Source organism: Dipodomys spectabilis, unplaced genomic scaffold (genome assembly GCF_019054845.1).
Source record: "Dipodomys spectabilis isolate Male_0828 unplaced genomic scaffold, ASM1905484v1 ptg000095l, whole genome shotgun sequence".
Taxonomy (NCBI): domain Eukaryota; kingdom Metazoa; phylum Chordata; class Mammalia; order Rodentia; family Heteromyidae; genus Dipodomys; species Dipodomys spectabilis.
The window spans coordinates 43,288,004-43,312,566 of record NW_024870772.1 but is presented as its reverse complement, the minus strand read 5'-3'; the positions used below and the strand labels follow the sequence as shown (position 1 = coordinate 43,312,566).

Below are 24,563 nucleotides of genomic sequence, written 5' to 3'. Positions count from 1 at the left end.
ATTCTATCTAGCTCTTTTCTCATGACTCAGGGTCCTTGTTTTGAACCTAAGTGACCGCACTGTCCTGAAATCCAGGCTGACCTCACGCAGGGACTTTCCTAACACCACCTTCACTGTCCCTCAGCCCACAAGTATGTTCAAAACCTCAAGTCACACATCTATAATAGCATTTACCACACTAGGCAAAAAATACCCAATTATTCAGCTTCATGTCCTGGGAGCAAGACCTTAGCTCATCCTCCTAAATGTCTGGGGCTGAGGACCTCCAGGCCTCTTGTAAGGGCTGGGTGACCAGCTCTTTGCAGTGTGTGCCTATTCATTCAGATGCCTCAACACAAGTGTATGTCAGTGGCTAAGTGCTGATGGCTCCTGACTCCATCTTCCCACTTCAATCAAGGACATGCCTGTAACCTAGCTACTCAGGAGGCTGAGATCTGAGGATCACGGTTCAAAGCCAGCCTGGGCAGGAACGTCCATGAGACTCTTATCTCCAATAAACCACTAGAAAACTGGAAGTGGCGCTGTAGCTCAAGTGGTAGAGCGCTTGCCTTGAGCTGCCCAAGCAGAGTTCAAGTCCCAGGACCGGCCAAAACAACAACAACAACAAAAAAAAAAGGACAGAAATTGTAGCGCTCTTTAAAAATCTAAGGCTGGCTTTCAGTTACTATTAGAGGGTCAAGAAGCTGTTTTTGGGCTGGGAATGTGGCTCAGTAGTAAAGTGCTTGCCTAGCATACATGAAGCCCTGAGTTCAATTCTTCAACACCACATAAACAGAAAAAAAAAAAACAAACAAAACAACTTGCAATAGAGCTATGGCTCAAGTGGTAGAGCACTAGCCTTGAGCCAAAGAAGCGCAGAGACTGCCCAGGCCCTGAGTTCAAGCCCCATCACAGGAAAATAAGAAGCTGTTTTTCTGCTGGAGAATTTTAAGCCCTTCTGTCTTTTTTAGCTCACTGGGTTTGGATTTGTTCTATTGCAAAGACTTGCAAGCCTGGGGTCAGGCTCTGAGCTACAATCTAGTAGTTAATGGACTCTGAGAGTCATTTCCTGTGTCTCCTGAATTTTTTTCTTTTTTTAATCTGTCATGGAGCTTGAATTCTGGGCCTGGGCACTGTCCTTGGGCTCTTTAGCTCAAGGTGAGCACTCTACCACTTGAGCCACAGTGCCACTTCCAGTTTTCTGGTGATTAACTGGAGATAAGAGTCTCATGGAGGGCTGGGAAGGTGGCTCAGTGCAGGCATGAGGCCCTGGGTTCGATTCCTCAGCACCATATAAGCAAAAAGAAAAAAGCCAGAAGTGGCGCTGTGGCTCAAGTGGTAGAGCGCTAGCCTTGAGCTGAAGAGCTGAGGGACAGCGTCCAGGCTCAGAGTTCAGGCCCCACTACTGGACCCAAAACAAAAAAACAAAAACAAAAAAAAAAAAAGAGTCTCATGGAGGGGCTGCGAAGGTGGCTCAGGTGTAGAGTGCTTGCCTTGCATGTATGACGTCCTGGGTTTGATTCCTCAGAAAAAGCAGAAAAAGCCAGAAGTGTTATTGTGACTCAAGCGGTAGAGTGCTAGCTAGCCTTGAGCTGAAGAGCTAAGCAGGCCCAGAGTTCAGGCCCCATGACTAACCCCCCCAAAAAAAGAATCTCATGGACTTACCTGCCTGGGCTGGCTTTGAACCACAATCCCCAACTTCTTGAGTAGCTAGGATTATGGGCATCAGCCACTGGCCCCCAGCTCTGAATGTTTTTTACATTTGCAAAATGGAGTGATTCTTAGCTTGAGGACTACGTATGAGAAGTAAAAGTGGCCTGGCGCTGGTGGCTCATGCCTGTAATCCTAGCTACTCAGGAGGCTGAGATCTGAGGATCGCAGTTCAAAGCCAGCTCGGGCAAGAAAGACCATGAGACTTTTATTTCCAATAAATCACTCAGAAAACAGGAAGTGTTACTGTGGCTCAAGTGGTAGAGTGCTAGCCTTGAGCTGAAGAGCTGAGGGACAAGGCCCAGAGTTCAAGCCCCATATCCGACCAAAAAAAGAACAGAAAAGAAAAGAAAAGGATCCTAGTATTAGTACAATCAGTGACACACAATAAATGCTTATAAATATGTAAAAACAATTGTGATGAAAGACTTAAACATTTGTTAGCTAGGTTGGTGGCTCTGGCCTGTAATCTTGGTTACTTGGAAGGCTGAGAATGAAAGGAACAATGTTTGGGGCTAACCCAGGGTATGAAAGTTCCTAAGACCCTTTCTCAACCCATAGTTGGGCATAGTGGTATATGCCTGTCATCCCAAGTAATGTGGGGAAACTAAGAATGGGAGGATTTCAGTTCTAGGTCAGTCTGAGTATAGAAATCTGTGAGACTGTCAATATGGAGAGAAGCTGGACTCTACCACTGTACCTGTGATCCCAGGGATGATGGGAAGCCTCAAAGTAGGTGCATATAAGCTTAAGTACATACCCAAGGTGGGGGGGGGGGGGGAGAGGGATCCTACATACAAATAATCAATGAAAAACAGGACTGTAGGCATGGCTCAACAAAATCCCAATTGCAGGCAGCACCCCCAAGTTCAAACTCCCCAGTACCACCTAAAAAGAAAAAAAGAGAGAAAGAAAGAATGAAAGAAAGACACTTAAGAATTTAGTGATAGCAGGTAGTCAAGAGAAGTGGTAAGGGGGCACAGAAATGGAGGGACCAAAAGTATACAAATGCAACATTGGCACTCACACATTTATGGTGAAAATGAACTATACAACTTGTGGGTGGGGATGGAAGGAAAAAATTGGGTGAGGGGGAAGAGGTGACATTGTCCAAAAAGAAACATACTTATTACCTAACTTAGGTTACTGTAACCCCTATGTATGTCACCTTCATAACAATAAAACAAATAAAAATATAAAGAAGTGGTAGAGGAAGCAGAAATATGTTTCCTGTGGCAGAATGCCAGCCCTGAGCGAAAAGCCAAGCAAGAGTTCAAAGCCTCAAGGCCCTGAGTTTAAGCCACAGTACAGCATCAGAGAGAGAGAGAGAGAGAGAGAGAGAGAGAGGACAGAGACAGAGACAGACAGACAGAGACAGACAGAGACTGAGAAGAGAGGGAGAGGAGGGCAGAGAGAGGCAGTAGAAGGGGATACAGCACTCTGGCAAAAGAATACTTACTAAATTATAAAGGAAATTGAGCAATGAGCTGGAAATTCCTCTCATACTTAATCAAAGAGAATGGCAAACACAAAAATTGTCTTGTGAAGAACAAAGAGTTGACCCAATGGATTTATTGTACATCAGGAAGGATTTTTTTTTTTAATTTCCTTCAAGTTGGGTGCCTGTGGCTCATTCCTATCATCCTAGCTACTCAGGAGGCTGAGATCTGAGGATGGAGGTTTGAAGCAGCCCAGGCAAGAAAGGCCAGGAAGTGGAGCTGTGGCTCAAATGGTAGAGTATTATTAGCCTTTAACACAAAAGCTCAGGGATAGTGCCCAGGCCCAGAGTTCAAGGCCCAGGACTGGCCAAAAACAAACAAACAAAACCCACATTGAATGAGTAGAGTAGAATTAAGTGTGGCACATTGAGGACTTAATTGGACCAGCCCACTGAAGCCCATTATAAAATGTAACTTAACATTTAAAGGCAATGAAAATAAAAGTGGCCCATGTCTGTAATCCTACAATGGTCTGGAGTTCTTTAAATGGGCCTGTTTTTACAAGCCACTACTCACACAACCAATATCAGTGACCATAGTCTGGATATTCAAGGTCTTGGAATTTTTTTTTTTTTTTTTTTTGGTAGGTCCTGGGGCTTGAACTCTGGGCCTGGGCGCTGTCCCTCAGCTCTTCAGCTCGCGTTCTACCACTTGAGCCACAGCGCCACTTCTGGTCTTCTGAGTGGTTTACTGGAAATAAGAGCTCTCGGTCTTTCTTGCCCTGGCTGGCTTTGAACCTGGATCTTCAGATCTCAGCCTCCTGAGTAGCTAGGATTACAGGTGTGAGCCACCAGTCCGGTCTTGGATTTCTTAACTATGGGACCTTGGGCTCTTTTAAAAATTGCCTTAACTAAATTCAATCCTTACAATATCTTTCTACCCAACCTTTGACCTCAGCACATTTAAGCTATATGTAATATAGCACCACATATAAGCTTCAAACTGCCATGGATACTGAAACTGAATGATTTCCCATATAATCAAACACAGCCCACCTGCCCAGGAAATAGCTATTAATGTTAGCTTCCCAAACTTTCTGAGGTCATTCCTTTGATGACCCCAGAGGGAGGCAGTAAACTGGAGGGATGGTGAACCAGGGCTTAATTGTTGCCTGAAGGCAAAGATTTGTGTGTGATAATGGCACAAGAAATGTAGGTTGGGGAAAAGGCACAGAACTTCAGGCACTAGAATTTGAGGGAGAATGCATTCATAACATTCAATATTCAATGGAAAATGGGGGAGAAGGCTGGAAAGGGTATTATTAAGATGTATTGTACTGGAAAACTGACATGCTGAAGGGCAACCCCTTCCTACAACTATAGATAAAATTCCAGGGCAGGAAAGAGAGGCACCACATGCACAGACACGCTTATCACACACATGTACATGTGGAGTGGAAATACATGCTATTTATAAAACCGAAGCACAGCAAAGGAACAGTGCTTGAGGGTGGCTGCTATTTGAGGAGACCCCAAAGAAGCGAAAGAGCAAAGCACGCGCCGCCGTTCTCTAATTTTCCAAGCAACAGAGAACGAAGTGCTCCTCTAAAGAGCCCCCGCCCGTCCACCCGGATAGGCGCAAAAGGCCGTCTCGTAGGAAACCCCGCCTTCTGTCCCCGCCTTCTGGATAGGCGCGAGAAGCCGTCTCCGAGGAAGCCCCGCCTTCTTCTCCGCCCAGAGGTGGGGCCTCGCACCACCCAGCCCTCGGTGGGCGCCGCGCAGAAAGCGCGCGCACCGCGATCCCGGCATGCTCTTCGCTTTCTCTGGGCGTGGAAAACGACTGGCACTCTGGGAAGTGTAGTTGTTGCCTGTCGATCCGAGTCCAAGCCGGGAAAGGGGGGGGGACCGTAAAAGCCGCTACATCCATTTCTGGCACGTGACTTGTGGCCCTGAAGGGAGGCCTTACAGGGGGGGTGGGGTGGGGGGGAGAGTCGTCACAAGAATCAGCCGGGCGAGCAGCGGGACCGCTCGCCGCCTCCGGCTCCGCGTCCTCCCCTGCTTCCCGGGGCGCACACCGGCTCCGCGCCGTTCCCGCCCGGCCGGCCCCGCCCGTGGGCCGGCGCCTCCCCTGGCTCTGCTGCCACCTCGCGCTCGGAGGCGTCACGGAACGTGCTCCCCCTCCCCCCTTCCCTCACGGCCTCCCCCCCCCCCCTCCCGCGCCGAGACTCGCCGCCGCCGCCGCCGCAGCCGCAGGAGTAGCCGCCGCCGGAGCCGCGCGCAGCCATGGCCGAGAACCCTAGCTTGGAGAACCACCGCATCAAGAGCTTCAAGAACAAGGGCCGCGATGTGGAAGTGAGTGTGCTTCCGCGGTCTGGGCCCGCCCGGCCGCGCCGGCTCGCCGGCGGCGGGGAGGGGCGGGGGGCCAGCGCCGGGCTGGTTCTCGCCGGCTTGCGGTCAGTCGGAGTTGGCCGCCGCCTCCGGTCACCGTGGCCCCGGGGCTGGCCGGGGTGGACGGCGGGATGCGAAGGCCGGGCTGCAGCCACCCTCCGGGGCTTGCCGGCGCGGGGACCGGGAAATGCCGGGGCTTTCGGCCCCGTCACGCGGGCGCGGCCTGGTGTTGGCGAGGAAGGGATGTGGAGCTTGAGGCGGGGTCCGCGGGCCGGGGCCGCGCGGGCGGGCGAGCGAGCGAGCGAGCGGGGATGCTGCCGCCCCGGGCCACCGACCGCACCACCGAAGGGACTGACCGCTGCTCGCGATCGCAGCCGGTGCAACCTCCCGCCCGGCGCGGCTCCCTCCGTGCCTCCTTCCGCAGCCGCACATGGAGCCCGGGCTCTGCTCTCCCGCGCCTACCTTCGGAGAGCGGGGCCCAGGCGGGCGGTGGCAGCCCGCAGAGGGGGGTGGGGACCAGCCGGGTAACTGACTTGTTTGAGGGTGGTGGATGGGGGAGGGTAGGATGCGCCAAGACCATATTCTTGTATTCCAATGGTATCCTTTGGACCGGTCGTGCTGGGCTGTTCCAGCGTAGACTCGTGTTCCTGCTGCCGCTCGGAGCGAGCTGAAGGTGGACAATAGTTTACCGTCTATTGTGTTGAGGGTTTCGGAAAGAGATTGTTTCGACCTCCGCTCTCAGGACGGAATTTCTTAGCCCTCCTTGGAGTGGGACTGTGATCGGATAATCATTTCTTGGGCTGCAAATCAACCGGATACATAGATTCCCACGTCCTGGTAAAGTCCCTCATGCACCAGGCTGCTAGGTTTTCCAGTGGTGGCAAACTGTAAACATTCATTGTGGTCACTCAGTTCGTTGCTACTCAGCATGTTGCCATTGTCTCATTAAGGTGACATTAGCAGCTACTATTTGCAAACTCGGCTTATTGAGGTAGCGCTAGAGGTCTCTCTGCAGCTACTAAAAGCAATGTAGTATAATCCATGAACTTCCCTGGGACTGTGACCTCTGAATTTGAAAGGGGGAAAATGGTTTTTAAGTCCAAGGTTTCCTTTTCTAATACCAGGTGATATCATTTACAGTTCTATAGAACTGTGTTTTACTGTGCGACTACTGTTTATTTTATCCATTCTTTTATCCCAGATGTGGGGTAAATAGCGTTTTGTCTTGTGGAGAAATAGACAAACTCAGGCCATTTTTCAGAACTACAAAATGAAATGCTAATTGGGAAAATCTTAGGGGAATATCTGTGGAATTCCCAATTGAGTAAGACAAATAAAGGTCACCTGTCTGTGTAAGAAATATTTATGAGCAAAGTGAAATTTAGGGATAGTAACTGCCTTCTGTTCTTGCTCCATTTGATGATGAGTTAATATTGGGCTCTTCCCTTCTACAGTGGTAATTTAAGCTTACTCTCATAAGCAAAATTTATATAGTTTGAAGAATACACACTGATTGGACAAAATGTAACTTTCTTTCATGGATATTAATATAGGAGGGGTTTTTTCTACTTATTTACCTCTGACGTTGTGCTCTAGGGGAAGCTTAGTGGTACCTGGCAATGACTTCTGCATATAATAGGTACATAGCAAATACTTGCTGCCTATCAGAAGGTAACTAGTGACTTTTTTTTTTCCAGTCCTGGGGTTTGAACTCTGGGTCTGGGCACTGTCCCCGAGTTCTTCAGCTCAATGCTAGCGATGTACCACTTGAGCCACAGCACCACTTCTGGTTTTCTGGTTTATTGGAGAGATAAGACTCTCAGGCTGGCTTTGAACTGTGATCCTCAGATCTCAGCCTCCTGAATAGCTAAGATTACAGGTGTGAGCCACTGGCGCCTTGCTACTAGTGACTTCTTTATGCATGAAAAAGTATGGTTGCTAAGCCATCAGCCTGATATTGGTTATATATTACATTTCCCAAGATACATTAGGGCAACTTAAGACATAAAATAGTACATATTCAGATGGCAGTTCTTTGTGTCAGGTACTATACTGTATTAAGAGCCTCATGAAACCTTAAATCTTATGAGTTAGGGCATTATATTCACTTAACAGACGAAAATAGTTTAGATGTAGTATCTCAGAGCGCTTTTGTAGTCTGCATATGTCATGCAGAGGGTTTGAGAATTAACTAATTGTCTATTGAAGGTATAATAGTGTTAACGTCTTGGAATAAGATTCAACCTCAAGGAGTTTACAGTCCAATGGGGGTGATAGCTGCAATTCAAAACACCAATAAGTGTTTTGATAGAGACTTTTTTTTTTTTTTTTGGTGCTGGTCCTGGGGCTTGAACTCAAGGTCTGGGTACTGTCCCAGAGATTTTTGATCAAGGCTAATGCTCCACCACTTTGAGCTACAGCTTCATTTCTAGCTTTTTGGTACTAATTGGAGAGAGTTTCATCAACTTCCCTGCCTGACTGGCTTTGAACTGGGATCCTCAGATCTTAGTCTCCTGAATACCTAGGATTTCATGCATAAGCCACTGGTGCCTGGCTGAAAATTCATGAAACTATACTATCTTGGAAGTTAGTTGTCTGGTGAGATGTCCTGGTTGCTGCCTGATAGATGAGTGGGTGTAAGCAGGCCCTGCCTGACTCTTTCTCTTCCCTTCAGCTAATTGAGGAGTCTAGGTATAATAGGGGGGACTGCTAAGATTGAGGGACAGAGGAGAAGAGGGAGAGAAAAAGAAAAGGCATTAGAGATGTGAATAGTGGATAACCTGGGGTTGAGTCTGATCTAGTGCCTTTCAGTTCTTAGTTTTTCATATTGGGTCTCCAGCAAACTTTGCCCTTGCTGGCTTCAATCCAAGATCCTCTTGTCCCCTGGCCCTGGGATTGATTCTTAAGTTTGCTCCTTTTCATAAAATACACTTAAAACTTTTCAAATGTACTTCTAGGAAAGTATGTGGAATAGAAATATTCTGCTTAAGGACTATTTTGAAAACCTTCAGGTTACTTTGTTCAAGTTAACTTTTCTTTTTCTTAATCCTGTGTATCTCAAGGATATGACAGTTTAAACAGTAATTAAAAAAATCTAAACACTTATTGAGTATTTGCAATATACCACTAAGTACTTTATATGGATTATTACTCTGTGAAGTACAAACTATTATTATCCCCATTTGCTGTTGAGGTAACTTGAGGCCTGCAACTCTTTAACTAATTAGTCTTAAGTCACAGCACAGTAAGGGTCAGAGTAAGGACTTAAGTCAGAGCATTATGACTTTGAAGCCAGAACTCTTGCTCACTTTGCTGTCCTCCACTAAAGGGGAGTTTATAATTTGAAAGTTTATAATCTGAACATTTATAATTTAAGAAAATATTGAAAAAATTGTGACTGTGATAGAAATTACTATTTTGGTAATCTTAAAAGTTTACTATTAAAAATGTCTTAATACTACTTAGATCTGAGTTATTTGCCCATTTTTTAACTGTTGAAAAGTTTTACTCTTAACAAAAAGACAGTTGATTTTTATTTAAAAAATCTGTACTTTAGTTTCTAATACTAGTGATGAAATATATTTTCTCCTCTTCAAAATCCAACTAGTACTTTCCAACTTTTCCTTCCTTCCTTCCTTCCTCCTTTCTTCCTTTTATCTTCCCTCCCTCCCTCCCTTCCTTCTTTTCCTTCCCTTCCTTCCTTCCCTCCCTCCCTCCCTCCCCTCTCCTTCCCTCTCTCTCTTTTCTTTCTCTCTTTCTTTCTTCCTTTCTCTCCCTTTTCTTTCTCTCTCTCCCTTTTCCTTCCTTCCTTCCTTCCTTCCTTCCTTCCTTCCTTCCTTCCTTCCTTCCTTCCTTCCTTCCTTCCTTCCTTTCGTTTGTTCTTTCTCTGGTCTTGGGTCTTGAACTCAGGGCCTGGGTGCTGTCCTTGAGCTTCTTTGTGTTCAAGGCTAGCGCTCAACCACTTGAATCACAATATTACTTCTGGCTGTGTTTGAGTAGTTTATTGGAGATAAGAGTCTCATGGGGACTTTTCTGCCCTGGCTCTCTTCAAAACATGATCCTCAGATCTCAGCCTCCTGAGTAGCTAGGATTCTAGGTGTGAGCCATGGTGCCCAGCTGCTCCAACTTTTCTTTGTGGAATATCTGTTGGTTAAGTGCTGTGACTTGACTTTCCAAGTTTATTGTTGATTCTTCACTCTTCACCTTTCATAGTCAGTCATACGGGGGCTGGGATGGTGGCTCAGTGGTAGAATGTTTGCCTGGCATGCATAAGGCCCTGGGATTGATTCCTTAGCACCACATAAGCAGAAAAAGCTGGAAGTGGCTCTGTGGTTCAAGTGGTAGAGCACTAGCCTTGAGCTGATGAGCTGAGGGACAGCGCCCAGGCACACACACACACACACACACACACCCCTCACACACACACACACACCCCCCTCACACACACACCCCTCATATTTGTACCTTTGTTACCAGCCCTGTCACTGCTGCTCCTGATTGAACCTTTACCATTCTCTTCTGTGCAAATTTAATAGTGTAGTTTTTCTGTTTTCAAAGTGTTTTCTTGCCCTAGTCCTTTCTAAAATCTTTCTATGCTGCTTTGCTGTTCAGGATGCTTCCTATTGCCTTCAGGGTTAAAAAACAAAACAAAACAGTCTGCTGGTGCTGGGTGATGCTCATGCCTGTAATCCTAGCTACTTAGGGCTGAGATCTGAGGATCATGTTTGAAGCCAGCCCTGGCAGGAAAGTCTGTGAGATTCTCATATTTAATTCACCACCAAAAAGCTGGAAGTGTATCTGTGGCTCAAATGTACTAGCCTACCTGAGCAAAAAATGTTCAGGGATTTTGCTCAGGCCCTGAGTTCAAGTCTCAGTTCAAGACCCAGCACACACATACACAAAAATGAGTCTTTAGCATGCCACACATAATTTCTCACAAGGCCCTGTTCTATTTTTCCATCTTGCTTTAGTGCCAGACAAAGTACTTGAAATGGTTTTTTATGGTGTATAGCTGTAATCATATACCTAAATTTAGGAGGCTGAGGCAGGAAGATTGAGAGTTCAAGGCTAACCTGGGCAATGATGTGAGACTATCTCAAAAAAAAAAAAAAAAGTACTTGAGATGGTTGAATAATCAGTACAGTTTTCTCTTCAATGGTTTTATTATGCTTGGGGCTCACAGTTGAAAACTATTTGCTTAGACTCCATACCATTGTTGCAGTTCTGAAAACCCAAGATCACAATTCTGCCATATCATTTTAATGTAATTGAAGCAGCAAAAAATTTCTCAATGTACTCTTTCTTGGTGGCATATTTCTTGTTAGTGGCTTTTCTTCCTCTTCTCTAATGCTTTCCTAAGATATTTTTCCTTCAGTTCACCTATTTGAGTTAGGTTACTGGATGTACAACACATTTTATATGTATATGTCTGTTGAAGTCTACAAACTGTTAAGAAACTAGTAAAGGTAGGAACTTTGAGATGCCATTTAGTGACAAGTCTAAAAACTGCATTTGGAGATGTCAAAGAACACTACTGCTTTAAGATAAGAGTTTATTTTTACTTTATCAGATTTTTTCATATCTTAATAACTTGTGGGCAGTACTGGGGTTTGAACTCAGTACCTCCAACTTGATAGGTAGTCTTACCCCTCCAGCTCTTTTTGCTTTTTTTAAAATTTTTCTAAATAAGGTCTTCTTTTTTTTTTTTTTTTGAACCAGCTGGTGATCCTCTACTTCTATTTCCTAAGTAGCTGGGATGATAAGTATATATCACCATACTTGGGTCTCATAAGCTTTTTTCCCTGGTCTCAAATCATGATCTCCCTGTTTTCTGCCTTCCAAGTCACTGGTATTACAAGTGTAAGCCACAGTGCCGGATATAATAATTTCTTTTGGTGTGTACTGGAAGCATTGATGCTGTTGCACAGTCCTTCTCTGACAGTCTGTTCTGCTATAATGTATTTCTGTAAAGTGAACTAACTCATACATGAATGGTAAGTAGAGGAAGATACAAAATTTGTCTTGGGGAAGGGGTAACAGATGTACTCATTGCTTTACTCATGTAACTGTAACCCCTCTGTACAGCATCTTTACAATAAAATTAAAAAAAGAAAAAAATTGTATTGGTTCATATTTGATTTTACTAGCATGTTAATGCTCAGTTCCCAGGTAATAGCAGATGAACACCAAGTATATAGAGAGTAAACCTGGCCTCTTGGCTCTATTTAATCAGATGTGATGTCTTAAAAGGCGCTACTGCCCCAACTATCCTAGTATGTTTCCTCTTTCTTCCTAAATGTGCAGAACATGAGTATTTTCAGGAATCCAAATGTTATATAGAAGACACACTGATTTTTCTTGAAATCACTGAGGGCATATGCCCTCTTCTAGTCTTTCTAACACTTGGGTGACTATTTCTTAGTTGGTTTTGCAACTTCTTGCTACTTATTCAATATAGGCATATGTTGGGATGTTTCTGTAGATGTTTTCTTGTTCGTGTCAACAACTCTCAGCCTTAAGCCATCGTTTCTTTGGTATTGAGGAATATATGTGGGCCAGCCTATACACTTGAGTTTAAATTTGTTTTAGTCAATTGGAAATTATTATTCATATAAAACATGTCACTAACTTCTTAAGCCATGTTCTGCCTTGCCTTGCTTTTCTTCTTTTCTTCCCTCTCCTTTCTATCCCTGCCTCTTCTCCCCTCTCCTCCTTTTTCTCCTTTTTCCTTTCCCCTTCCTCCTTCCTTCCCCCCTTCCCTTTCCCTCTTCCCCTCTACTTTTCCTCTTTCCTCTCCTGTTTCCTCCCTTCCCTTGCCCTCTCTCCTCCCTTTCTCCTTTCTTTCCCCTTCTCTTTTTTCCCTGTTGATGATATTGGTGCCCTAACTGTGACCTAATTTTGAAATTTGAGACCTGCCTTGGACTCCTTAATCATCTTCCACATTCAGTTAGATGCAAGTCATGTAGCTCAAATCTCTCTCTACTATCTCTGAATTTGGTCCCTGTTTCTCCATTCCTCTATTAACTTCTTGAGGCCTTGTTACCTATCCCCTGGCAGTTTAAAAATTGCCTCCAAAGTGGTTCTTCCTCTAGTTTATGAGGTTTCTTAGCAAACCTGATGCTTGGTTGTTTATCCAGATTCAACCTGTCTCCTCTTTCTCTTTAAGCTCTAGCAACACTGAACTTCTTATATGCTTATACATAATCTGGAATCCTGCTCTCCCCTTCATACCAGTGCTGTTTCTATTCTCGGGGCTATCCTGCTGACTGGAGTATCTTTCCCTGCCTCCTGTTAGCTAATTCCTGCCCCCTTTAAATACTGAACTCTAGGTTGGGTACTTTCTTTTGAAAGAACTCTTTAAGTAGATCTTTCTCATTTTAGTTATAGCAATGCATTTTCGTTACAATTTGTCTATTCTCATACTAGATTGTATCTTTTAAGGATCTAGATGCTGTATCTTCATTGTTTGTTGTTTGTTGCTGGAACAAAAGCATAGTGCCACTGGTACAGTTTTTTCAAGGTATATTTTAGAACTGAAGCTTTTAATCTTGTAGTGTCTTTTCCTATTGTATCTCAGATTAAGTTTAGATTTCTTATTATAACAAAGTATTGAGAGAGTAAGGTATGTTACATAGTGGGTTAGTGATTAAGGCACAAGCACTTTGAACCTACTTTATTTTCACTTAGCTTAATATTTCAAAGTTTATCCATGTTGTAGCTGTGTTAAAAACTTCAAGGTTTCATTGTGTATATCATATTTTGTTATCCATCTTTTCATCAAGGAATACTTGTTACTTTCTACTTTCGGCTGTTGTCATTCATTTCATTCACTCATTGCCTTTTGAGCCAACGTCTCAGTATAAAGTCCATGCTTGCAGACCTCCTGCTTGTCTCCTAACACAAATATGTATCACCACTCCCTGCTTTCCTATCATTTAAAAAAACCATTAATTTGGTAAGAAATCAGATTGGGTTGCTTATATTGTACCATATGAAATTTCTATTTCTATGGTTCAAAACAGCTAAATATCTGTAATTTAATCTGGTTTAAGCTAATAGAAGGTCCTAATTATAGCATTTGTCTGTTTACTTGTGCTGTTTGTTCCTTTCGTTTTTCACCATCAGAATTTTCTGTAACTTGAAATTTTTTTATTTTAGTTTTTTAGGAGGTGGTACTTGGGTTTAAAGTCAGAGATTCAAGCTACCTAAGCTATGCCTCCTGCCTTGGAAGTTAAATTCAAAGGTTGATTAAAAAATAAAAATAAAGAGGGCTGGGAAGGTGGCTCAGTGGTAGAGCGCTTGCTTTGCAGGCATGAGGCCCTGGGTTCGATTCCTCAGCACCACATAAGCAAAAGAGAAAAGCTAGAAGTGGTGCTGTGGCTCAAGTGGTAGAGCACTAGCCTTGAGTTGAAGAGCTGAGGGACAGCGCTCAGGCCCAGAGTTCAGGCCCCACGACCGGACCCCCCCCCCCCCAAAAAAAAAAAAAAGTAAAAAAATAAAAATAAAGATTGTGATAGCTACCAACATCTCATGCCGATAATCCTATCTACTCAGGAGGCTAAAATCTGAGGATTGCCGTTTGAAGCCAGCCCAGGCAGGAAAGTCTGTGAGACTCTTTATCTCCAATTAACTACCAAAGAAGCTGGAAGGAGAGTTGTGACTCAAGTGTTAGAGTGCTGGTTTTGTGCAAAAAAAAAAAAAAAGTTCACGGATAGCACCAAGAGCCTGAGTTCAAGCCTCAGGACAGACACAAAAAAATAAATAAAAATAAAGATTGATTAGCTTCAAGTTTTTTTTTAAGAAATTAATTGAAGATGCTACGTGTTTTGTATAATGGCTTTATATGATAAATATTTTAATGTCATGAATATCAAATTTATATTTGCTAAAATGAATTTTAGTTATTTAGGCTAGATATATCATAGTAGATGACATTTGAAGGGAAAAATAACGTGACCTTTTGGTATCTAGTGAAAGAGTTACAAAATGAATTTCTAGGAAGTCTAACTTTAGAGTCAATGGTATTCTCTTTCTATGACTGACACCATTCCTAAGTTGACTTTTTATTAGCATAAGGATTCACTCTGTTTCCATTTCTAACTCTTTCTTTATCTGAGAGATAAAGAAAAATTTTATTATAAGTTAACCAATACTAACATTTATAATGTGATAAATTGTGATGTTATTTACTTTGAATTGATTTTTTTTTTTTTTCCATGGGGCTTGAACTCAAGGCCTGGGTACTGTCCCTGAGCTCTTTAGCTCAAGGCAAGCGCTCTACCACTTGAGCCACAGTGCCACTTCTGGTTTTCTGGTGGCTTATTGGAGACCAGAGTCTCTTGGACTTCCTTGCCCAGGCTGGCTTTGAACCGTGATCCTCAGATCTCAGCCTCTTGAGTAGCTAGGATTACAGGTGTGAGCCACCAGCACCTGGCTTTTTAATTTTTTTTATTACCTTTAAGTAGCTGTACAAAGAAGTTCCCATTCCACAAAACAGTATATGAATACAGTGTCAGATAACATTGTCACCTATCCCTCCTAACCCACCCCTCCTCTCACTTTTCTCCTTTTTTTTTTTTAATTGAGATTAGGTGATTACATATATTTCATAGTATTGTGGAATAGTGATACTTAAAGTCACAAACACATTTTAACCTTCACAAGGCAAATTGTCATTATCAGAGTCTATAAAGTTTGTGAATTCTATGAGCTTTGACAATACAATTATTTCTTCCACATCAGGTGATATGTACATTTTTTTCCTTTTGCTGTTCCCTCTTGCCCTCTCATTTATTGGAGATAAGAGTCTCATGGACTTTCCTGCCCAGGCTGGCTTTGAACCATGATCCTCCTATCTAAGCCGTCTGAGTAGCTAGTATTACAGGCAAGAACCACCAGTCCTGGCTTGAATCGATGATTTTGAAAGAATGAGATGATGAAATATATGGAAGTATTTTTTCTGATCTAGGAATTTTACTTTAGTGTTATATACTGATAGCTGATCATGTGCTTAAAGTATATATAGCACAATATATTCTCTAATGCAGGTACATAATTTTCAGAGTACTGTCAGAAAACAGGGATGACTACTGCTAGGTTTTCTGGATTATGGAAACTTTTTTTTGTTGGTCATGGGTCTTGAGCTCTGGGCCTGGGCACTGGTCCCTGATCTCTTCAACTCAAGGCTAGTGCTCTACCATTTGAGCAACAGTGCCAATTCCAGTTTTTTGAGTGGTTTATTGGAGATAAGAGTCTCACGGACTTTCCTGCCAGGGCTGGGTTTGAACTGTGATTCTCAGATATCAGCTTCCTGAGTAGCTAGGATTACTGGCCTGAGCCACTTGGAATTTTTTTTTTAACATACTAAAATTTCTTTTGAAATGCTAGTGCTTCTAAAAATGTCCTATACATTTCTGTGCCCTTTTAAATAGAATATATTTAATTGTTTTCTTGTTTTTTCTTTGAGCCTCTCAGTTATGTGTATAGATATTGGAGGGTTTTTTTGTTTAAGTAAATGATTTCTCAGGTTCTTAGATTAGTCAAAATTTTTTCTCTTAATTTTTATAGATGTGGAATTTTTGCTCTTCATAATTTTTGAATCTATACTTCATTAAATCTACCCATTTTCCCTTTGATACCATCGGTTTGCTTCTAATAGCCCCATCTTCCTTTTTTTATTTAATGATTCACATATCCTAGTGACTGGAAAACAGGTTTTTTAAACATTTATTTAGTGCCTCCTATATATTAGGCAGACAGGTCATGAAGACTATACATATGAAAACATTTTTTTCTAATCTGGGATATTTCAGTCAGTTGGGAGAGGCTGATACTTCAGAATATACTTGGTGTCATGGTTGGTATTTCATGTCTGTAATCCTAGCTACTCAGGAGGCTGAGATCTGAGGATCGAGGTTAAAAGCCAGCCCTGGCAGGAAGTCCATGAGAGTCTTTTTTTAAATTTTTATTTATTTTTTATTGTGAAAATACTGTACAGAGGGACCATGAGACTCTTATCTCCAGTAAACCACTCAGAAAACTGGAAGTGGCGCTGTGGCTCAAGTGGTAGAGCACTAGCCTTGAGCTGAAGAGCTCAAGGAGAGCTCCCAAGCCCAGAGTTCAAGACCCCCCCAAAAAACAAAAAATCAATTCATATATTTACTTTTTATTTTTTCTCTTTTATTTCTTTTTATTTAAAATTTTATTGTCATTATAAAGGTGATGTACAGAGGGGTTATAGTTACATAAGTCGGGTAATAAGTACATTTTTTTTTTTGGACTGTGTTAACCTCTTCCTTTTTGTCTCCCAGTTGTTTTTTTTTCCCCCAATCCCCATCTACCAATGATATAATTCATTTTCAATTTGGGGTCTGGTTAGTACCAATGCTGCATTTGTTCATCCTTTGTTCCTCCATTTCTGTGTCCCTCTCAAAGACAGATAATGAACAGACAAGACAGAAAGCAAAAACAAATAAAAATAAAAAACATCTGTTTCCATTTCCTGGAGTTCCATTTTGGCAAATATTATTTTATGTGATCAGAGGTGTATAGGCAATTGTACTTTTTTTTTTTGTGTGTCGGTCGTGAGACCTGAACTCTGGGCCTGGGCGCTGTCCCTGAGCTCTAATTTAGCTCAAGGCTAGCGTTCTACCACTTGAGCCACAGTGCCGTTTTCTGACTTTTTCTGCTTATGTGTTTGGTGCTGAGGAATCGAACCCAGGGCCTCATGCATGCAAGGCAAGCAATCCACCACTGAGCCACCTTCCCAGCCTCATAATTGTGCTGTTGTGTTTCTCTTCTTAGATTGTCCTCCTTTGGTCTCACTGTGTGAATGCCTAGAGTTCTGTATAATTTATCATGCTCTGGTGTATTTTAGATCTGGCTTCTATATTGGTGGGAATTTTTTAAAATCCAGGTGCTGCTTCTCCCTTCTTTAATTAAGATGCCTCAGCTTTTCCTGGCTAATACAAACTAGACAAATAAAGTTCTGTCTTTCATATTTAAATCTTCAGTGAGCTGATACTGGGGCCTTATAGATTCCATCCCATTAGAACTACCATGAGGGTAACCACATATTAATCCTTTTATGTAGATCTGTGGGAGTTGCTTTCATCCCTGTATGCTCATAGACCTGATTTTTCAGCTTATTCTTTAGTTCTGTGAATTGTATCCTTCCAGGAAGTTCTGTTGCCTTTCACCTCCTTTTTCTGTTAAATGAACTCAGTTTCTTTTGTTTTACACAGGTAGCCCTAACGTAACGTGATCAACTGTCTTAATTTGCCAGGAATTGAAGGAGTTCCCTGGGTGCATGGTTTCACATGTTCAAACAAGAAGCTTTGGGCAAACCTTGACAAGTTGGTCACTCTAATTGAAATAGTTTGGACATAAAGATAATGAGTTCTAGAATCCAAATGTTCAGAAAAAAATGCATTTGAAAATAGACTAGCTAAAGTTGATAGTTATTTTACTCAGCAGTTATTTGAATCCTTAACTGTGAAGATAAAACAATGATAACCAATTATCGTTTAAGGCTTCATTAGGTACAAGGCACCCATAGGAATAATTTTAAATAATCCTCACAAAGTTTCTATTATATGGATGAAAAATAAGTAATTTGCTTAATAAAATGCATTTGCTTAATAAAATGTAAAAGGCCAGGCACCAGTGGCTTACATCTATAATCCTGGTTACAGATCTGAGAATCACAGTTCGAAGCAAACTTGGACAGGAAAATCTATGAGACTCATATCCAGTTAACCACCAAAATATGATAATGGAGTTGTGAAACTGTGGCTAAAGTGGTAGAGCGCCAACTTTAGCCAAAAAAAAAAAAAAAAAAAACACTTTAGCAGTATACGTCCTGAGTTCAAGCCTCAGTTTCCTCCTTTTGCCCAGGAAAAAAAAAGGAAAGATCTGGCATTCACATTCAGATTTCCAACTTTAAATCCTCATGTTCTATTAATACCTAGTCCTCTGCTTAGGGTTCTTGCATGAGAGTTGTGTAGACTAGTATGGAACTGATGAAAAAACAAGAGATACTGAAATGCAAGTGTGTACCTATATAAGGGGAAGTGTGCTTTTAGGGAAAGGATTACTTATCCAAGGTGGCCTAGATAAGTAAGGAAAGACATCATTGTACTTAAGCTGGAAGTACAGAAAGTGCAGGAGTTTTCTTGGTAGTAAATCTTGGGTAGGCCTGGAATATAAGATACTTTGTTATATTTGGGGTCCCTAAAGTAATTGAATATTTCTTATAGGTGTAGTGATTAGAAAGTTGCATAGGGTAAATAGGGGCCAGGTTGTGAAAAAACACTCTTTGGGGGATTTTTTTTTTTTTTTTTTGGGTCCGGTCATGGGGCCTGAACTCTGGGCCTGGGCGCTGTCCCTCAGCTCTTCAGCTCAAGGCTAGCATTCTATCACTTGAGCCATAGCACCACTTCCAGCTTTTTTTTTTTTCTGCTTATGTGGTGCTGAGGAATGGAACCCAGGGCCTCAGGCATGCAAGGCAAGCGCCCTACCACTGAGCCACCTTCCCAGCCCTCAACTTGAAAATTCTGTGACTATTATACTTCTTATCATGGTTTTGGAATAATGTATTATTAAGAACAACAATTGAGGTTTTTTTAGTCCTTTTAGATTTAGATAAAATTTAGATAATTTAAAATTGAGAGTTAGTTTAGATAAATTCTAGTTTTCTTTTTCCTTTTTCTTTTCTTTTTTTTTGGGGGGGAGGCTGGTCCTGGGGCTTGAACTGTGGGCCTAGATGCCATCCCTGAGCTTTTTTATGCTCTTATCACTTGAACCACAGCTCCACGATTTGGGCTTTTTGTGGCTAATGGGAGATAAGAGTTTCTCATAGACTATCCTGCCCAGGCTGGCTTTGAATCACGATCCTGAGATCTCAGCCTCCTCAGTAACTAGGATTGTAGGCATGAGCCATTAGCGCCCAGCTGAAATTTTAGTTATGATTAGCACCTTGTATTTAAACAAGGGTCAGAAAAACATATGAAAGGAATAGAAGCATACTTTCATTGAATGCTTTTGTTTTGTTTTGTTTTTGAGACAAGGTCTCAATATGTTGCCTAGCCTAGCCTTGAACTATTGAGCTGAAGTGATCTTCCTACCTTAGCCTCCTTTGTAGCTGTGAATACAGTACAGGCATGTATCATCATTTTTGGCTTTCAGTGAACCTTTTAGGAAGACATTTATTAGTATGGTTACATTTTTATTTATTGTATTTACTATTGTTTAAAGACTTAAATAGTTTTTAAAAGGAAAGAGAAGATGAAAATAGCTATTCTATATGAGAAAGTTTTCTATTCAAATATATTCACAGATCTTGAGGAGAATATTATAAACTAGGGTTATCATGTTACTTAAAGGTAGAAATATAAGTTTTCTCCTGTATATAAGTTTATAAATTTCAGTTGGCTGAAATACTGCATAAAAGTAAAGACCATTTAAAATGTTTCCAAATTCCCCCGGACAATTTAAAATTATTATCAGTGACTATGGCTAAGCATGCACGATTTGTGTGGAGAAAAGAATTAGTGCTGGGCGCTGTCCTTCAGCTCTTCAGGTCAAGGCTAGCACTCTACTACTTGAGCCACAGCGCCACTTCTGGTTTTCTGAGTGGTTTATTGGAGTTAAGAGTCTCACAGGAATTTCCTGTCTCAGCTGGCTTTGAACTGTGATCCTCAGAGCTCATCTCAGCCTCCTTAGTAGCTAGGATTACAGGCGTGAGCCACTGGCTCACCAGCTTCAAGTTCAAATGGGTCCACATTTACTTTTGTTGTTCTAATGCGAATATTTGTGTATTTTCTCTGGAACTTTTGGGACTGGAGTATTTGAGAAACTTGGAGCTAGATTAAGTGCATTTTGGGATACAGAAGGAGAAAGTACCTGTAGAATACTGTGATTGTGTATAGTGCAAACAGCATTGTTACTGAATATGACTCCAAGTTCAGATTGAACAAACAATATTCAGATTACCTTTTAATAATAGTGAAGAAGAGAGGAAAATAAAAATGGATTAAATGTTCAATTAAATGGATGTGTTAAATTGCAACTCCCTTTGGAAGTTCAGAACATTTTTAAAAAAATGAATTAAATGAGATCCTTGTGATAAAGGGATAAATAATGTAGTTATAACATGTAACTATAAGACAGAATGTTGTTGGACACTGGTGGTTGGACACTGGCTTGTGCCATGAGTTTGAGATCTGAGGATCATGGTTCAAAGCCAGCCCTGGCAGACAAATCCAAGAGACTTATCTCCAGCAAAAATCTGAAAGTAGAGGTGTGGCTCAAGTGGTACCAGCCTTGAACAGAAAAAGCTAATAAACAAGTGTGAGACCCTGAGTTCAAGCCCCAGTATCAGCACAAAAATTAAATAAAGATGGTTGGAAACATGGAGTTACAGATGTGAATTTAAGATTTGAGAAACTTTGAGGTGTCGTGGTGCATGCCTGCCATCCCAGCACTGAGGAGGAAGATACAGGGAAATCTTTAGAGGCTAAGCTTGGGCCATCATGGTTTGAGAAAGACATGTAGATTAGAACAGTAGGAATATTTTTTTCTTTTAATTAAGCTAGTTTATTTGTGATAGTAGACAGCTATAAGGATGAACTTTTCCTTTATTTTGGTGACTGAGAGTTTAGCATGTGAGAGTCTATTGTATCAGTATTTCCAATCAGGTGTGCTGCTGTAGAGGTGGCCTATTGGGGACTTAGATGGTAGAGCCTGCAACCTGTACCTTTACCTAAATATATTCTTTTTTTTTTTTTGTCGGTCGTGGGGCTTGAACTCTGGGCCTGGGCACTGTCCCTCAGCTCTTCAGCTCAAGGCGAGCGCTCTACCACTTGAGCTACAGTGCCACTTCCGGTTTTCTGGTGGTTTATTGGAGATAGGAGTCTCACGGTCTCTCCTGCCCGGGCTGGCTTTGAACCGTGATCCTCAGATCTCAGCCTCCTGAGTAGCTAGGATTATAGGCGTGAGCCATCAGCGCCTGGCACCTAAATATATTCTATAATAAATTTTATCTGTACATGCCAGGTTTCCAAGGAATAACAAACACTATCTTAGCTTACTATATATTTCTCTTCTTTCTGAGGTAGTAGTGCAGTGCCTGTAATGTAAATGGGATGTAATGTAAACAGGAAGGTAGTGGTCCCAGACTGGCACAGACAAAAGGGAGACTAGCTAAAAGAGAAACAAAGTATAACTAGGCATTTGGCTTAAATGGTATTGAATTTCTATGGCAAGCACAGGCTCTCCTGGTTCTTTGGTATATTGTTTAGCTTTTGTCAGAAGTGGCTTGGGTATTTTTGTCATAAGACATCCTGAGACAGGCTCCGTAGCTCAATAATCCTGGCTATTTGGGAAGTGGAGAGTAGGAGGATCACACTTCATGCTACATTCAGCTGCTGGTTGAGATGGGATCTCACAGACTTTTCTACCAGGGCTAACCTCAAAATGGGATCCTCTCAAGTAGCAGCAGATTACAGGTGTGAGCCTCTAGCGCCTGGTTCAACTTTTCCCTCCATCTATACAGGTTGTTCTTCCCTATGTTTTGGCCATAACATATAAATCTTATTTATTTATTTATTTATTTTTATTGTAAAGATACTATACAGAGGGTTACAGTTACATGAGTAAGGTAATGAGTACACTTCCTATTGAACATTGTTACCCCCTCCATTGTTTTCTCCCTACCATCCCTTCCCTCCTTACCTTCCCTGAGGTTCTTTTTTTTTTTTATTGTGATTAAGTGATTACATAATTTCCCGAATTTCACAGTATTGTGGGATAATGATACTCATTTAAAGTCACAAGTTCATTCTAACTTTCCTGGAGCAAATTGTCTATCACAGTCTATAACATATAACGGTGTTCACATGTTATACACCATACATGTGATCAGCAGCATGGGGATATTTAGTAGTGGTTCGACCAGATGAGTGGGAGTTCTTTGTTTCTTAAGTCCTGTTAATTTTGTCGTATCACCTAACATTTTGGATTTAGCATCCACTTATCAGGGAGACCATGTACTGTTTGTCTCTTTGCTCTTGGCTTACCTCGCTCAACATGATTCCTTCTAGCTCCATCCATTTCCCTGCAAATGCCATTATTTTGTCATTTCTAATGGCTGCATAATATTCCATTGTGTATAGATACCACAATTTTTGGATCCATTCATCTGTGGTGGGGCATCTGGGTTGTTTCCATATCCTAGCTATTGTGAACAGTGCTGCAATAAACATGGAGATGCATGTGTCCTTGTATATTGGTTCCTGTTGTTCAGGGTAGATGCCTAGAAGTAGTATGACTGGGTCGTGAGGGAGGTCAATCTTTAGCTTTCTAAGGACCCTCCGGACTGCTTTCCAAAGTGGTTGTATAAGTGTACATTCCCACCAGCAGTGTAATAGGGTTCCTCTTTCTCCACATCCCCTCCAGCATTTGTCGTTGGCTGATTTGTGGATGTGGGACATTCTGACTGGGGTAAGGTGGTATCTCAGGGTCATATAAATCCTTTTTAATTTTCTGATACTAGGTCTTGAATTTAGGACCTCACTCTCACTCTGCTTGCTTTCTCATCGTTGGCATTCTGCCATTAAGTCAGGCCTCCAACCTGGCTTTTTACTAGATATTTTGGAGGTGAAGTCTTAGACTTTTCTGTCCTAACTGGCTAAATCATGATCCTCTGCATCTCAGCCTTCTGAGTGGCCAGGGTTGCAGGAGTGAACCACCAGCACCTGGCTCTTGGTTATCATAAATATTCCCATAGCTTCAAATACAGCCACATACTAACTCTTGACCACATGGACTTTTTTTAATTCATGAATTCTGAATTATGCTATTAAGTATAATCCCTAGTTATGAGAATACTGAATACATGTATTAGGAAACATCTAGGTAATCTTCAAATATGCAGAAATACTTATTTCTGACATTGACATAATATTGTATATTGTCTTGCTAACTTGTATATAGTTTTAGTTGTGATGAATCAATATAATATAAAAAGGACTGTTTTGTTAGAGTTTATTTGAGTTATAGGTAAGTTAGCATATGGTTCACCCATTTAAATTATACAGTTCAGCAGACACGGTGGGTGGCATGCGGTAGGAAGTCATCAGGAGGCTCATGTAGGAGGATCATAAGTTCTAGGCCAGCCAGCTTAAGCCACAAAAAGTATACAATTCAATTGTTTTTAGAAGCACAAAATATTTTCATGACTGCATAAAGAAACCTTGTATCCTTTAGCAGCCATTCCCTATTCTACCCAACCCCAACTCAGTCTCACACAAGCAATCTACTTTTAGCCCCTATAGATTTGCTGATGTAGATAGAAAATTTCTGTTATCAGACTTGATTTCCCCCTTCAACTATAGCTTCCTTTAGTCAGCATCTTAAATTGCTGTATTTGTAAGTAAACAGATTCTGGTGTGTTCTGCAAGCCAGACAATCTTGGGAATTTAAGAAGCTTAAAATTTTAAGCCCAGATCTCTCCTGAGCCGAAGTGTCGTCCAGAACACTCCTCCTAGAAATCCCCCACAAGTTCCTTATGATATTCAAAACAGAAGTAGTCAGTGATCACCTAGCTTGCTTCATTTGCTGTTTTACTCTATCTGTAAATAATAGTAATCTAGAAAAGTAGGAAACTAAATTACTGCACACAAAGTTCTTTGAGAATTAAGTGATAAGACACATTTAAGCACCTGGCACAGTTTGTGTTACAAAGTTGTGTTACAATGTTTTTTCTGCTTATAGGCTGCAACCTGTATTTCTGATTCCTATTCCTTCCCGCTGCCCATCCCCCCCCTCCCCCCCCCCCCCCCCAGGGCTCTCTGCGCCTCAGCTATTCGGCTCAAGGCAAGCGCTCTACCTACCACTAGAGGTACAGCTCTACTAGGGAGGTTCAGCGTCACTTCAGGCTTTTTCTGCTTATGTGGTGCTAAGGAATTGAACCCAGGGCCTCATGCATGGGAGGCAAGCACTCTACCACTGAGCCACCATTCTGATTTTAAACCTGGTTGCTTCTTCTGTC

The 24,563-nt window shown here is 41.9% G+C and overlaps 1 protein-coding gene across 2 annotated transcripts in view; it reads left to right on the top strand.

Moving 5' to 3' along the window:
- The first annotated feature begins 5,263 nt into the window (after positions 1-5,263).
- The window catches only part of Kpna3 (karyopherin subunit alpha 3), a 60,430-nt gene continuing 41,130 nt past the window's right edge, over positions 5,264-24,563 (top strand). The window contains exon 1 of one of the 2 annotated variants that reach the window (XM_042685404.1): positions 5,264-5,479. In XM_042685404.1, the coding sequence (XP_042541338.1) occupies positions 5,411-5,479 (69 nt within the window). In that variant the 5' untranslated portion in view covers positions 5,264-5,410. The remainder of the gene's footprint in view (positions 5,480-24,563) is intronic. The other variant, XM_042685405.1, reaches the window with a different exon arrangement.